The sequence below is a fragment of the Hyposmocoma kahamanoa genome, unplaced genomic scaffold (genome assembly GCF_003589595.1).
Source record: "Hyposmocoma kahamanoa isolate Upper Pololo Valley unplaced genomic scaffold, ASM358959v1 65, whole genome shotgun sequence".
NCBI lineage: Eukaryota > Metazoa > Arthropoda > Insecta > Lepidoptera > Cosmopterigidae > Hyposmocoma > Hyposmocoma kahamanoa.
Genome location: NW_020653853.1, coordinates 13,692,719 through 13,709,138, shown reverse-complemented (window position 1 = coordinate 13,709,138; position 16,420 = coordinate 13,692,719). Strand labels below are relative to the sequence as shown.

General features: G+C 36.4%; 1 protein-coding gene across 1 annotated transcript in view; it reads right to left on the bottom strand.

The window, feature by feature from the left end:
• Positions 1-4,094: 4,094 nt before the first annotated feature.
• LOC113231235 (dyslexia-associated protein KIAA0319) overlaps positions 4,095-16,420 on the bottom strand; it is a 30,574-nt gene continuing 18,248 nt past the window's right edge. The window contains exons 11-14 of the mRNA XM_026465460.1: positions 11,855-12,145; positions 10,460-10,667; positions 8,522-8,689; positions 4,095-4,819 (exon numbers count right to left, since the gene is read on the bottom strand). Of these exons, the coding sequence (XP_026321245.1) occupies positions 4,656-4,819; positions 8,522-8,689; positions 10,460-10,667; positions 11,855-12,145 (831 nt within the window). The 3' untranslated portion in view covers positions 4,095-4,655. The remainder of the gene's footprint in view (positions 4,820-8,521; positions 8,690-10,459; positions 10,668-11,854; positions 12,146-16,420) is intronic.

The window sequence follows — 16,420 nt, the reverse complement described above, 5'->3', positions numbered from 1 at the left end:
ACTAGGCAACAACATTTAAATTCCTCTGAATAATAAAACCACGCGGTCGCCGCCCGGCCGTCGAGCGCTCGATGAGTAGAGTCAGACTCGCCCGCGACGCTCATTTAAGTTAAAACGTAAAAGATAAATAAATAGAGCGTATTTTGCCGTGACTGTTACAAACACGCGGTCGCTGCGCAGCGGCCATGCGAACTCCGCTCATCGACTGTGACCGCGCAGGGTGAGCGCGGTGAAATTCGTGTCGAATAAATGCGCCCTAAAGGCATAAAGCACAATTAGTCTGATGCGCGGGATTCCGCGTATGTAGAAGATGGGTTCTCAGAAGTCATATATCTTAATTCGCGACACACTTGTTTCACCCATTGCAAGCGTATCGCGTGTGTTGTGTGTAAGTTTACATTCGAGGGCTGCCATTTTGCCCGCAGATCCCCGGATGGTTACTAGTAGCAATGGCACAAGGCCGACTTTTCGAATACCTTTATTTTTTTCCATCCTCTAAATAAGGGTTAACTAGATGTGGAATCAGTGAAATCTCCTTGTAACAAAACATCATAATAATGTGACGTGCATCACATCTGTCTTCTACCATGTTTTGTAATATGCACTACTAAAAAATTTACTAGGGATCCAACATGTGAGAATCCATATGTAATTGATATCTAGAAACTTTTGATGAGTGTATTTAACAATTTTGTATGGCATATTAATTGTACTTCGCCCCTCAACTCTGAGATAAAATCAAAGTCAAAAAATGTAAACAAAGGTAATGCCATTACAAAAAATGTTCTACGAATAGTGGGACAGTGTAAAGGGCTAAAAATTAATGCTAGATTAATGCGAGATAATGTTATATTGTTTTAAAATGGTGCGCAGGTACAAACAAAATATTACCAAATCATATTTTTTATTTAAAACACCATATTTAATAAGATAATCTTAAAAAAATGTTTCTCGCGGAAAGATTTTTTAACTTATTGGCAATGTTTCGGGGATGAACAACCTTTGCTTGTCCTTAGTGTTTATTCGATTTTTTATTTTAATTTGTCATTTATAAACACAAATACTTATAAGCAGAAGTGTGAATAATTAATTGCTACAATACTATTACTTAAATAATTATTAAATCAAATGTTTTTTTATTGAGAATTAAAATAATAAATTGGATAATTGTTAAATAGTGTTAAATTATAATAAACTGAAAAATGATAAGTCAGTTTTTGGTCAATAGGGATGAATAATGGGTTAAGTCGTCGGGTTGCATCCCCACCAGTGCATCGCCGCTATTTTCTTCATTCGGTCTCTGACGGCTGTCGTTATCGAATGTGTCCCTTGCTGTGTATGCGTCGTGTTGTTGAGTTTTTGTTTTTTATTGTTGAGTTTTCGTTTTGTGTTTTTTTTTTGTTAAGGTTTTGTTTTATTGTTGTTATGTTTGTGTGAACATAACTACAATGGAGGCTGACCCAGATCCTTCAACAAAAAAGACACTCTTTCACCGTAGAAAAAAAGACCACTATATTTATGACACAAAATGTTTTTAAACAGTTTTGTAAATTGTTCAACCCAAAAAGGTATTATTCAATTATTAAATATTTATTAGTCAGAATAAGTGGAACCTGTTAATAAACGAACGTGGAAAAAAAGGTTTATGGTCTATGAGATGTCACTTTGACAGTGACAGTGGTTTGTTTACATTTTTTGACTTCAAGTACATCTCAGAGTTTGTATTGTATTTCTACACAAAACATTTTACGCGTAGTGGTAGATGTGATGTCACCCTTATTTGGTTATTTGCACATTTATGGTGTCTGCCCAAATTATAGGGCACTGTTCATTTGCAGACATGTCGGTTAAATAATTGAGTTACGCATAGTTAGCGCAAAATGGAAATAAATAATGATAAAGTCCCTTACGAATTTTCTGTAAATAACTTATATGTAAATTTACGTACATACACTCTTCTTTAAATTCTAACTACATTCAACGATAACTAACATTATACAACTGTACAAAAACATTATTTATTTCATTGATGTCTTGATATTATATTCTTATTATGCGTTCATCAACCTATATAAATCCCACAGCTGGGCACGTGTAAATGCATAATTATAATATTTAGCTTAATTGAATCTATTACATATGAATAGAAATAAAAAATTCTGGTCAACAATAAAAATACGTAGATAAATAATAACATAAAATTCCTATAAAACAAAATTAAAAACACAATAAAAGGTTTGCGCGAGTAAAGCTTTATATACACACACTTCAACACAGTTTAGGGATCAAACTAGTGATATATTGTTTACATATAATAATTACATAATAACTTTAAAAAAAAGACCTCAAAATCTTATCCCCTTTCGTTAACGCAGTTTCCTCAGCGATAACCTAAACGCATGTCCTCGTTAAAAATGAGTCATATGGGCCGAAACACAAGGTAGTTGTTGTACATTGTTGAGAAGTTCATCGCAACTGCCTTTCCATCATAAGATCAGCCATAGGACATAACATTTTATTTTCATTAGAGTTTAAACATTTTGTTGAACACAGAACTCACATGTAGAGCATATTCACAGATAAATATTTCTTGATTTCTTACTCATTCATTTCTTTAATTTTTAATTTTTTCATTAAATTGTCCTAATGAATAATAACGCCCACACACTCATAGCCCCGCACTAGGGTAACCCTGTATTGCGGGTGCCATGGACACACACAGACAACCACAAATCACATTCAAACTCACGAGAGAAATAAACTTTTAAAATGGTGTGCAGGTACAAACAAAATATTACCAAATCATATATGACAAATATGAATCATATTTGACAGATCAAACGAAAAAAATTTCAAAATAACGTTTGTAATACGATATTGCCAGCCACAGTTCGGGCAGAAGACAGCCTAGTGTCGCGTGACCGCTGACTGGCTGGTATTACCAGTTCATAATACGAAGTTACAAGGCAGTTTACGGCGTAAACTGCGTGGAAATAAGAGTTCATACTAGCCCCCCCTGGGTACTAAAACGTGTCGGATGCGAAAAATAAAATAATAGTAAATTATGCCAAAAATATTATACATATTCTAGAGTTGTATTATGTAGATTACGAAGCAAGTGTGATCATAGGTTTCGTGCCTGCAATTTGTTAAAGTGTGCACAAATACAACACCATTTAGGTACACAAGCACATTCCTCGATATTATAAACTTTCTTAGATACTAACGTATGACACTGTTAGACTATGTAGTCCTTACACTTTTAATAAATTACAAAACAGCTGTTTTTGAACAGAAAAACCGTCATTATATGTAAAATCTGCATGCATTATTATTATATATCATCTCATTTAAAACTCTGCATGCTGCAGGTATGAAATGACACAGCCTTCAACAAGTCAACTTCGCATTAAATATTTACTTGTAAGTCAATGTTTCGTCTAAGAAGTAACTTGCAAATGCGAACGCGCCCTTGGCCTCATAAAAAAATTACGGCACGAATTACTCTATGGTATGTAATTTTAAATAAACTTTATATTATGTGAAGTGAGATCCCATTTAATAAATAGGTAAGTATATGAAAAATCTACATTAATAGTACCAATTTAGCCTTAATAATAGTCTATTGTTTGGAGAAAAATCAGTATTACTATGATTGCATTTATAAGTACCTAACTTAATGTAACTATTGTTCAAAATCTCACTGCTGTAATTAACCACGATTAGCTCCCAGCCCATTGTATTAATTCATTTCAAGAGCAATTATGTTTGAACAAAAACAAATACAGCCAGGTCCATACATTTCAAGTGCCTTCTGGTCACGACACTGAATAATATTAAGTATAAGTAGCATCTATGGAAAACTATATTTGGTAACATGTTTAAGCATCGCACCAGGCTATATGAGATTGGCGGACAAAAAGTGGATAAATTTCATTGGATCGTCACTTGTCAAATCGCATCATTTCGCTCGCTAACATGTGGTCTTTGTAATAATTTCAGTCGCGTTTTTTCCGTTATTTTACTACTTTTCCTTACTCATATTTCGTAATTTTTATTATGTCGTTTAGTGCTAGTTTTGTCCTTACTTATATTCCGTCATTTTTATTATCTTGTATTTTAATTGAATTTCAAGATGTTTTACCACCGTGATATTCATATATTTTTTTGTGAAATAAGTCCACTACTTTGTTATAATTATTAACACAAAGAAAAATTCCTTCGACCCGACAGGACTTGAATCTGCGACCACGATGTACCGTAGCGTCGCTCTGCAAACTGAGCTACAGGTCACGTTATCAGGTCGACGATATTCTTCTATGCCTGTTATAGATCTTTGTATTGGGTTTTTGGCTTTCAACGCCGTAAGCGACACCTTGTGAGAGATTTATGAACCATCTCACTCAACCGGTACTTTAACTGCTACCACAAGAGGACGTTAATGTCGCTTTATGAAATGTCTTTAATGTTATATTATGTTATTTAGCCTTCATTTTGTCCTTACTTATATTTTGTAATTTTTGTTAGTGTCTTTAGCCTCATTAGATACAATCGTATATGTCATTTAGTATCGGCGCTATATAGAAGCATGCTGACATATTTAGCATCCTTATAGAGCTGAACAATTACATTCTACAGCAAATTGTTGTCCCGTACTACGTTTTGACCTTGCGGTTGCTTTTGTAATGGCCGTTCTTCTTCCAACCGTTGCCCTGCGGAGCGCCGCCGTTCATCACACGCGTGAATGAGGTAGTCTTGTTTTTAGACTCGAATAACACGTCTGAATCCGTCTCGGTATCTGATATTTCTTTGTTTGCAACTGTAACAGAATTAGTAGGCTAGTTACGATGCTCTTCTTCTACACTCAAATCATGCGGGTATAGTTGGCATTGCTTTCCTTTTACAGTTTTTAATTAAAAAAAATTAATTCCAATATTTTAAAAAACCTATTGAGCAGGACAATGTACTTTTAGTTTCTGAGTTCCACGGCAATGTGAACATGTAAATAGATTCATGTTCACGATCACTTATTCACTGAACTACCGGATAACTCATGTTAAGGCGATTTTTGCTCGAGATGTTTCGAACCAGTCCGTGGACCTTATACGAGGCCATACACGCTACGATATTCCGGGGAGGTCTACCTATGCAGGCAGACCGGAACGTGAGTTGGAACAGACGCATGCAGTTTTTTGAAGCTGCGCAGACGACCGGCGCAAAATCGAAAATCAATTCTTTTAAGTGATACTGTATGGTGAACATGTGCAAGTGTGCGTGTCTACGGTCGCCTGCGCAGATCGCGCCATTTGATTTTTAGTTACGGTATAGAGTAGTCCTCGTTCGCATCGTACTGCACTGTGTAACAAACAATGACAACATCCGATTCAAGTAATAAGAAAATACTTAAGAAATTATCGCATCGTCGTCGTCTTCAATCGATGCCATACCGAAATTAACTGAAGGCCTCTCCGGTCCCACATACGCTACGACAAGCGGCCTACCTGCGCAAGAATGCCTGCAATGGAGGGTCTACCATAACCTTTCAAAAAACAATCTTATTTCATGTAAGCTTAAAGTAAGCTTATTATAATAATATTACTCATATTCGTACAGTCAAGAGCAAGTCAAGCTTAATACTTTGTACTTTGGACCGTTTTTATCGCAAGAGACATAGAGTTGGATTTAAATCTTAAGTGTCAAGCTTGACGTGCTCTTAACTCTATACCATGACAAACCTATCAACCAAGTAATGTATTATTGCTAAAGTGACTGAAATAACGAATGATTTTCCAATATTGTCTATTATTTACTAAAAATCGAAAAAGAAATGACTTTATATGAACTGTAAAATGTCATCTCTTTCTTTTTTGATGTTCCGAATCGTCCTATCGTAGTATAATGTTAAAGTACTTAATAATAGGGGTTAAAGTATGAAATTGCCGATTTGTACTGAAAATCTAAATTGTTTATTTTTAAATTTTTAACAAATTTATTTAATCAAAATAGTTGCCATTATTATCTATACATTGCTGCCATCTAATGGGAAGGTTATTAATGCCTTTGCAATAGAACTCCGACGATCTAGACTGCACAAACTGTGTGAAAGCATTTTGTACTGCCTCCTGGGAAGAAAACTTCTTGTCACGTAGATAATTGTCCAAATCACGAAAAAAATGGTAGTCCGTTGGAGCAAGGTCTGGTGAATACGGAGGATGACGAATGGTTTCTAACTGCAGTTCCTGAAGGGTCAAAATGGTTTCTCGTGCTGTGTGAGGTCTCGCGTTGTCGTGGAGCAATAATGGTGAAGATCGATTCATGAGTCGGGGCTGTTTTACTGCTAGTTTTGTCAACATGGTTCGGAGTTGGGCACAATAGACATCTGCCGTTATTGCTTGACCAGATCGGAGAAAACTATAGTGAATAACACCATAAAGAATCCACTTTTCATCACATGTTACAATTCGATCCAATATTCCTTCATTTCTGTACCGGTTCAACAAGGCAACACAAGTTTCAACACGCGTTTCTTTCTGCAGATCAGTCAAATCATGAGGCACCCATTTTTCGTATTTTTTTATTTTATTGATTTGACGCAAGTGAGTCAATATTGTGGGTAAGGTAACGTTAAACCATGCCGCTAATTCCTGGGTAGTTTGACTAGGATCGGCTTCCACTATCTCTCTTAATTCATCGTTATTCACCTGTGTGGGCGGTCTTCCTCGTGGCTCGTTCTGTAAGTCGAAATTTCCATCACGAAAGCGTTTAAACCAAAATCGCACGGTGCGTTCATTAGTAGACCCCTCTCCAAACGCAGCATTGATATTGCGGGCTGTTTCTGCCGCGTTAGTTCCGCGTCGGAACTCGTATTCAAAAATCACTCGAATTTTCGCAGTATCCAATCTTTCTTGTCTAAATTGAATAACAAAAACAATTGAAAGTCGATATTCAAATGTTTCAAATTAAAAAAAAAAAATCACAGAAACCATTTGAAAAAAGTTTCATTCGAAAACCATGAAGATTCTATGAAAATTCAAAGAACCTATTGCAATAAAACGGCAATTTCATACTTTAACCCCTAATATTATTTACATTCAGAGAACTTTAACTGCCAAAAAAAGAAAAGTATGTAATAATGAAATCTATTAAAATTACGTTGTTTTTAATTATTTTTGCGTATTTTCATATAGAAAAATAATCGAGTATTTAACCAGAAATTGAGACGAAATGTCATTTAATTTGTTTGAAAACTATTCTGCCATATTCATTACTGTGACAACTGCGCTCCGATTGGCTAGCCCGAGTTCGAAACAATTGACGGGTGTCGTCAACTGTTTCACTTATAATCGACCAGTTAACTTGAACTTTGCTATAATGGACGAAACTTGCAAAATTACATATTTAATATTTAATTACCGATGATATGTGATTCCGTTTGTTTTGTAATTAGATGTTTTGCTGTTTTTCCCACACCATCGAATAGAACAGCACGGCATTGTTAGAGATTATCTTTATTACAATAAATTCAGAATATTTTTTTAAATATACGGAGACGTACACACAGGTCAGTAGTTGGCCTGTCTATATTTCAGTGCAAACGGGAGATAATATTTATAAGAGCTGTATCGCTAATGTGTACCAGGTATATATGGCCCTTATTTCGTCTCTATTTGTGGTTATATACTCGATGAGAAAAATAAATAAAACAAGCGGAGTCTTGATTGTCACGTTGTGAATTCGGAATTATAGTCGTGTTAGTGTCGCCAAGGAGCACATAAATGTTGCTGTCATAATTTTACAAAATAAACATTGCGCATTATATATATATATTTAACGAAAAATTATTTCCTATGTACTATTAAATAACAAAATATTGAAGAGATATATGTAAAAAAAGTTCAACTTAACTTTTAATCATTACAAATCAATATTAGGACCATAAATTCGAAAATAATATTGTTTCCATTGCATCCGTGAACTACTTTAAGATAGCTAAATTTGACATAAAAACAATATTTCGTTAATGTTAAAGTAGCGTCATTGTACGAACTGAGTGAATGAATAGTCACAAAGCTCCCAATAAAACCTCGTAGTTTTAACATTATAATAAGCTTACTTTAAGCGCGTCATAGTACGAAAAGTCAATGTAATGTTAAAGTAATATTGTTTTAATAGGTTGTGGTAGGCACCCTGGTAGAACTCTCCGGTATACCGTAGCGTGTATGGCCGGCATTAATTCTTCATGCTTCAGCGACGGTGACTCGACAAAAACTGCGCGCCAAAGGCTTGACAGCCTGGTCACTCAGTATGGATGCGGGCGTAGATGGCGGAGGTGAGCAGCTACGCTTCTTTTTTTTCTTTCTTTTTAAAGTTATGGAGGATTGCCATACTACATTAACCATGTCACGTTCGTAGTTTTATTTTAATTGCCAAAACCCAGTAACATTGAAATCTCTTAGGTCTATAGCGATATTTACCAAGGCAATTCGCCACTAAGTGACAATGCAAGAATGATGATACTCACAAGGTCTCTCCTCGTGGTCAGCAGCAGGCAGCAGCCGGTACTTGGGCCTCGGACGCGGCTTCCTCGGTGCGCAGAGCCTCCTCAGCAGGCGGCTTGTGCCCACGCAGCAACCACACAGCAGGCACAGGATCGCCAGGCCGCCTAGCGACGCGTACACCACTGACCAATCTATGTAGTACAAGAATTAATTATTATTTTTAAAGAGGGGTTCAGCGTAAAATAGATAATACGTATTACAATCAGTGCTGGGCAAAATTTAATTGTTCTGGCAATTAAAGATTGACAATTAATTAATTGTGAATTGCGAAATAGCAATTAACGATTGATCAATTGTTAGTTGCGAGAACCGCAATTGGGTTGTGTGGGGTAGGGGGCGGGTCGGGTGTGGTTAGGGGTGAGGGGTTAGGTCACTCACTCAGTCACTCGCTCACCCACCCCATAACCCACCTAACCCACCCATTTAAACCACCCTTTTCCCACACCCTAACCCACCACATAACCAACCCCCTAACCCATATTCATAATGACACTTTTATTCGGTACTTTCGGTTTTAATTGTTAGTTTCAATTGTTTCTTAGAATAACTAAAAAATTAATTGCAATTAAAATCAATTTAATTGCAATTAAAATCAATTGCAATTGAATTGATTTTTAATCTGATTGAAATTTAATTGATGGACGCCCAACACTGACGGGTATTGGGTTAAAACCAAATAAATTCGCCCGGATTTTAGCCGGAGTTTAACCAATTTTTGTCCAAAATCGTGGACGGAAACGGCAAATAGGGAATATAGTATAATTCCACTTATTATTATTACAAATTTCGATGTAAAAAAAAATTTTTTTAGACAAGAAAGAGGACACTACACACAATTCCTACTTTGCAATCCTGTGGATTCTCACTGCTAAAGATGCACATTACGATTCGATTTTTATGAAAATCGATTCAAGTGCATATGATCTAACGATTTTTTGTATCAATTTATTTCAATACGATTTTCAAGCGAATCGATTATATAGAAAAGCAAATCGAATAGTTTAGATCAGAAAGCAATAAACATTTTGTAATAATATCATTAAATTTGAATAAAACTGGATTTACAATATATATTTACTGGTAAATAGTTTTTGCCCTCGATTTCGGGCATTAATGGGGTTTAACTCTATTTAACCCGGCCGGTTAAAACCCGGGCGCTTGCCCATCTCTGGGCAGGCGCAACTTACACTGCCGTGGAACGGTCAGGAAGCCATTTTATTAACGAAATTGTGCATATCATAATGAACACTATGCTTTTGTTTCGTTGCACTGGCTAAAGGCGATATTCGAACAAAAGTGTATAATAATATGATGAGCTCTGCCCGCCCAGCGAAATTGACATTTTTGTAATGATAAACTTTAGTGTTAACTTGAAACTTTAACTTGTATGACGACCTCCGTGGTCAGTCGCTTGCACACCGGTTTTCATGGTGTTGCCATCTCTGAGGTCCCGCGTTCGATCGCCGGTCGGGTCAATGTAAAAAAACTAACTTTTTTATATTGTCTCGGGTCTGGGTTTTTGTGGTACCGTCGTTGTTTCCGATTTCCATAATACGAGTGTTTTGTAAATGCAAATGTGTTAGTTATGACAAGGGTCAATACCCTTTCAACAGCAATCTGTTAACGTCCAAAGCTGCGGGAATACCCGAAATTGAACGAGAATTCTCCGGAAATCTAGCGACCTGTTTCTTGGCTCGTATGCAATGTGTTACACAATTGATATAAAGTTCATTATGCTATGGTTACGAAAATTCGCTTTAATTCCGCCAATGTAAATTGAGCCTTAGAGTCGAGTAGGAAACACACTACATCAAAGTAAGTTCGAATCATTTGTACTGCTATTAATACATTACAAGACTATACTGCTTTCGGTAGGTTTTAGGAATGTTAATAATACGTACTACAATCAGGCATGGCATCAGGGTCCAATTGTGCGAAGAGGCTCTGCATCCAGAAGGCGTCGCAACGGCAGGAGTGGGTGGCCCAATCGCACTGTCCGCGGCCCGAACACGTGCTAAGACAACGGACCGAACGCACCCGCGACGCGCCTGCTGCTATGCCCGCTGGTCGAGACAGCGAGAGGGCACGAATACCTTCCATTGGTTTGCCCTGTATAAATATTTTAGATTGAATAAGACCATATCTTCAAAACGACAACTTTTCAGAAGAGAGCAGTTTCTTCTTTCAGGGGAGATTGTACGAACGAAACTACTCGATAACTGTTTTATGTTTAAATAGGAGTAAAAATGTCATATTTATATAGTTTATTAAGTAGTTCGCATAATTTTTATGACTTAAAATATTATTTCAAAGATTTTGTGACATTTACAACTAAATAATCAATATTCATAAAAACAATCAATCTGCCAACCTTAAACGTTCTGGAACTTTATCAAAGTTATATTTTAAAAACAACAGTTGAGCTGTTTTTCGGCTTATAGTCTGTTTCTGGAAGGATTGTAAATTATTCCAGGGTGCCTTTTAGGCCAAGTCACAACTCGAACATCCGCAATGAATATCAGCATAGATTAAAGCGGATATTTTAATTTATGCTGATTATCTGTGGATGTGGAAACCGATATTCACAACAATCCTGGTGCGGACGCATATATTCGCATAATCTCGCGGTGCACTCGATTCGGCAGCGCGAGTCGTCTCACGCAACTTATTTTAACATTGAAGCGTTTGCTCGGTGTGTAAAAAAACGATATGAAATAGTACTTTTTTATTGTTGTGTAAACTATAAAGTTTGAACAAGAGTGTCTCAAATTCAGAATTGTTCACAATTTAATTTTTATTTTATAAGCTTACTCCCATAATCGGAGATCAATCCGCGATGCTGGTATAAAAATATCAAAACAAAGGTTATTTCAATAAAGCACGAGAATACACCTTATTTTTTTTTTCAAATTGCCTTTACAACTTGTAGGTACAAATAAGTAAATAATGTGACGACTCTACGTTTCGAGAGACGTGTAGGCATCGACGCGCCCGAAAGGCGTTTTTTTTCTTATGATACCAAGTGACAGGACGGAAAGTCGGGCGCCTGGTGTTAAGTGACCCGCCTGTCCATAACAGTTGCAGTGCCACTCAGAGCTTTAAATTGCAAAGATCTGAGGGACACTGCCACTGCACCTGTCACCTTGAGACATAAGTTGACAAGTCCCATGTGCCTGTAATTTCACCAGCACCCTTACCCTTCAAAACGGGAACGAACGTTGCACTACTTGTCGTATTATACTGTCTATGTTATGTAACCGTACGGTCTCAGGTTTGAAATTTAAATGAGTACTTACATCTTCAGTCAAAAAGAATATGATTTGCGTGTTTCGCGAATCGATTTCGCCTCTAACTTCGGTGACGTTCACATTCACGTTGCCTTTAAGCAACAACGTCATTTTCTGCACTAAGGAGTCTAACTGGCTCTGGGAGAATACCCATATGGGTGTATTCAGGGTTAGTTCTAGAAGTTTCATTTCTAGAGGATCTGATTTCACTTGAACGCTGACCGTGTCGCGATCGGTTGCGCCTTGGTCGTCGGTCACTGTAAGTTCGAACACGTATCTGCCTTGTTCTATGTTTGTGAGCTGGAAATATTACAATTGTTAGCTTTTTTATTATACACAAACCGGTAAACAGGCAAGTCAGTCCACATGACGTTAAGTTGTTACCGCGATGCTAAGGAGTTACTCTTAAAAGCCGCGATACCTAAATTCTTAAGGCCCTTTGTGCACGTGATCGCGGTGGCTCACACAGCAGTGCTGTGTTACAATACAAGTACGTATTGCGGGCTATGCGCTGACAAAGGAGAAGGGTCACAGTCCATAGAAAATTAACCCAGTCCCGGCGCAAGAAAACCTATCTCAGAATTTTGTTTATATTAAGGTAAGTAAATTCTGTGTAGATTTTGTGTTCGATATCAGTGGCTAATATGTCAATATTGCCTTTTGTTTTTGCTTCAGCGCATAGAGTTAGGTAATGTATGTTCATGTATAAACTTTTGTTTTACCTTTTATTTAACTTTTTTTTGTTTAACTGTTTGCCTGCAACAGGTTTTGTTCTATGAAAAACCATGGACCAATAACTCAAGAGGACTGCTAATCGTCATACAAGATAGCGTAGCCGGTAATTTAGTACCTATTGGTAAACTAGATGTCGCAATGAGTACCAAATAGCTATTTTGTAACATTATAATATATATATATATATATGTATATATATTACATTGACACATTGAAATTTATTAAATATGCTTCCAGTGACAACAAACACATCAACTAGATGGCGCTATATTTTAACTCAAAATGGATGCACCTGGAGTCGTATACAAATACATTGTAAAAAAAACAATCACAACTCACAACGTTTGTTCGTGGCATGCCCCTTGCGTTTGTTTGTTTTCAGTTTAGCGATTTTAAGATTATTTTATTGTTACTGTGACCTGTGCTTGTATATTGCCGCTCGTTTGAATAAATTTTAATAAAACAGACCTGTGCGTATATTTGGACTTCGATATTGATCGTTCTTGAATTATTTTTCATAATGTCGTATACAAAGTGATTATGTCATGGTTGTGATAACACAAGTCAAGACATTTCAATGTTTCGCTTTCCTGTACATGATCAAGGCCGTCTATTACTTTGGATACTAAATTCAAATTGTATTCAATGACCATTATGGTATGACTAATTATTTCGGCTGCCCCAGAGCAGTTTAACAAGTTCGAACCCTGAATTGTAAACTAGGCCAAAGTTAAAGTAAATAAATTTTTATTATATTTATTTATTTACGTAATAATATTAGGTAGAGTACTAATCAATGAATATATTGATGTCACAAAAATGACTACGACTTACGTATTACATATTTTATACACCTTACCGAATATTTATGTATACTCTATTACACAAGATACCTAGTGAGGTATCTTGGGGAGTGCCCCAATATGCCCAAACAAACCTTTAGGTTCTGAGAGCCATCGTACATATTAAATAGACAAAATTTTTAAGGATTTTCAACTAGTAAGGCACTTTAACTACTTCAAAACCTAGCAAGTCTCGAACACTTGCCATGTTTCGAATTGGTTCAAGTGGTTTACTAGGTTTTTAACTGGACATGTAGCAAACTCGATGTGCCTTATTAAGATTTCGAAATCTTTGGTAAATTATAGGATTTTGAAGTTGCTGTCTCTGCAGTTTGGTGAGTAATTTGTCCCTTACTAGGTTTCGCTCTCGGACAGCTGACTTGTTTTAAGACTGCACCATAGCAATATAAGTTATTTTCCAACTGCCCCTTATTCGATGTTCTTAAAAATATTATTTAAATATGTAATTTTATGACTTTCCCTTTTTAGGAAATATTTACCTGGATTCTTTAAGTACACTACTAAGAAGCACTGAGACTAACTAAACTAAGAACTGCCTCCGTGGCCGAACGGTTACCATGCCGGACTGCCACGCAGAGGTCCCAGGTTCGATTCCCGGGCCGGGAGAAATGTTTGTATGGCTTACATTTATTTCTCTCGTGAGTTTGGGTGTAATTTGTGGTTGTCTATGTGTGTGTCCATGGCACCCGCGACACAGGGTTTCCCTAGTGCGGGGCTATGTTGAGTGTGTGCGTTATTTATTTATTTAAGAAGAACTGAGAAGGCGTTACATATGTGCTGCACATTTCCCAAAGTCCAGCATTCATAAAGGAAATGAAAGAAGCAGATTAATTGGATCTGCTGTTCCAGTCCATTTCAAAAGCACTGAAGTCAGAGAGGGAACTTGAACTCAGACAAATTCTCATGCAAATATGGAAACTGGTGAGTTTTTTTTGCACATAATATGTTTGCAAATGCCACATTCCATATAGTAAATTAAATGATGAGGATATAAGTTTACTTATAGCTGGTGGTAATCAGAGCGATAGCACTTCTTTTCTTTTTCAGATGTACCGTCTTCACTAAAACTTTTAAGAGTTAAGACACCAGTTAAGTTTTATTCAAGACGTCGCACATCCGCAATTGGTTACACAAATATTATCTACAGCACCATCTCCATATTTATTTCAAGAATATACAATTGTGGGGATACCAACCCAGAGATTGTCCAGGAAGTGTCAGTTTGAAGGATCTAAGAGACGGTTATCCAGAAAACGCTTATTTGAAGACATTATTAATAACACACTGAAAACCTTACGTTTGAAACGATTAGCGTCTGGCTTGTTAAGAAAAAATCGGGCACAGTCAGCTACAATTCTTAGTCTGCGAAAAAAAAGAAAAAAAAAACAGCTCAAAGCAACAATGGCCAAGGATAATTTTCGAAGTGAAGTGTCTAAAACATTAGCACATATGCAATTAAAAATGATAAATGACAAAAAAAAGGGCAACAGAAGAAAAAAATGTCTGTCTGTCGCTATTTTACAAATCCCCAGCAACATATTATTTTTAAAAAAGGCAAGGGTAGTGCTTGCAGCTCCATCAACCATTAGAATGTGGCTGGTAAAATCTAACTATTTGCCAGGTCTATGCCCTTGAAGATTTGGGAGGAGGTCACCGAAGCAACAAAATTGCAAAATATGCATTGACTTACAATAAAAAAATAAGCTTTGGTGTTTGTTGTTAGGGGCTTATATAGTAAATGAAAACTACTCGTGGCTTGTTTTTAATCCAATTCAAATGTCAAAGCAAACACATTGCAATTATTAGGAAAGGCTGTAATAAATAAACTTTTTGATTTTGGATTGTTGCCTAAAGCTGTGGTTTGCGACCAAGCTACTACAAACCAAAAAGTTTACAAAAGTTTTGGAGTCACAACTAGAAGCCCTTTCTTTTTTACCAAAGACAGAAAAATTTTCCCCTTTTTCGACGTACCACAGTAAAAAACATACGAAATAATTTTATCACAAATAATTTTAAACGGTGAAAACGAACTTTCTTTCCAAGATGTTGTGAAAACATATGAAGATCGATAAAAACTCAGAATGTAGTAGATCGCTCACAAAATTAAGCGACTGTCATATGAATACAAATTCATTCCAAAAATGTCAGTAAGGCTTGCCACTCAAGTTTTCAGTAACTCTGTTGCTGCTGTTGCTATTAAAACTTGCAGCAAAACCGGACAATTGAGGAATGAAATTGCAGATGCGACTGCTGATTTTATATCACTTGTCAACAACATGTTCGATGCGTTGAATAGTAGACGTCAATTTGACGAAAACCCAAATAGACATAGGGTCGTAGTCTAGAACTCTACTCAATGCTCAAGTCAGGATTGCACTGGAAATACGACCCTAATGGCAGGGACTTGCGTATGATTTTGAGTGCTTTAAACCATACTCAAATCCTGACTTGAGCATTGAGTACAGTTCTAGAATACGACCCTTAGTCTATCGAGAAAATCAATTTACGTAAGACAAGCAATAATTAATGGTAAAAATTTATTTGAAAATTTACAGAAAATTTCATATAAAAAAAAACAAGCTTGGCTAATGTGAAAAAAATGACCCACTCACCGTGTTTTGATGGAGTTGTTCAATCATGTGAAGCAGTTTTGCAATTATTTTATGAGGAATCAACAGATTCGCCGATGAGATTTTTAATTACTCAAAATTAAGAAAATTTGTTTGCACGTTTTAGACAAAAGGGAGGCTCCAACAGAAACCCATCGGCAAAGTTGATACGAATGATATTTAGAAGCTGCTTTCTGAATTCATTAATAAAACTACCAAATTCAACCAATTGTCAAGAGGAAAATGAAGAATATATCCAGTTAAATGTTGGGTAAGCAACAGAGCACAGCACAAATTCAACCAATTGCCAAAAGGAAGATGAAGAATATATTGCGTTAAATGTTGGGCAAACAATAGAGCATAACACA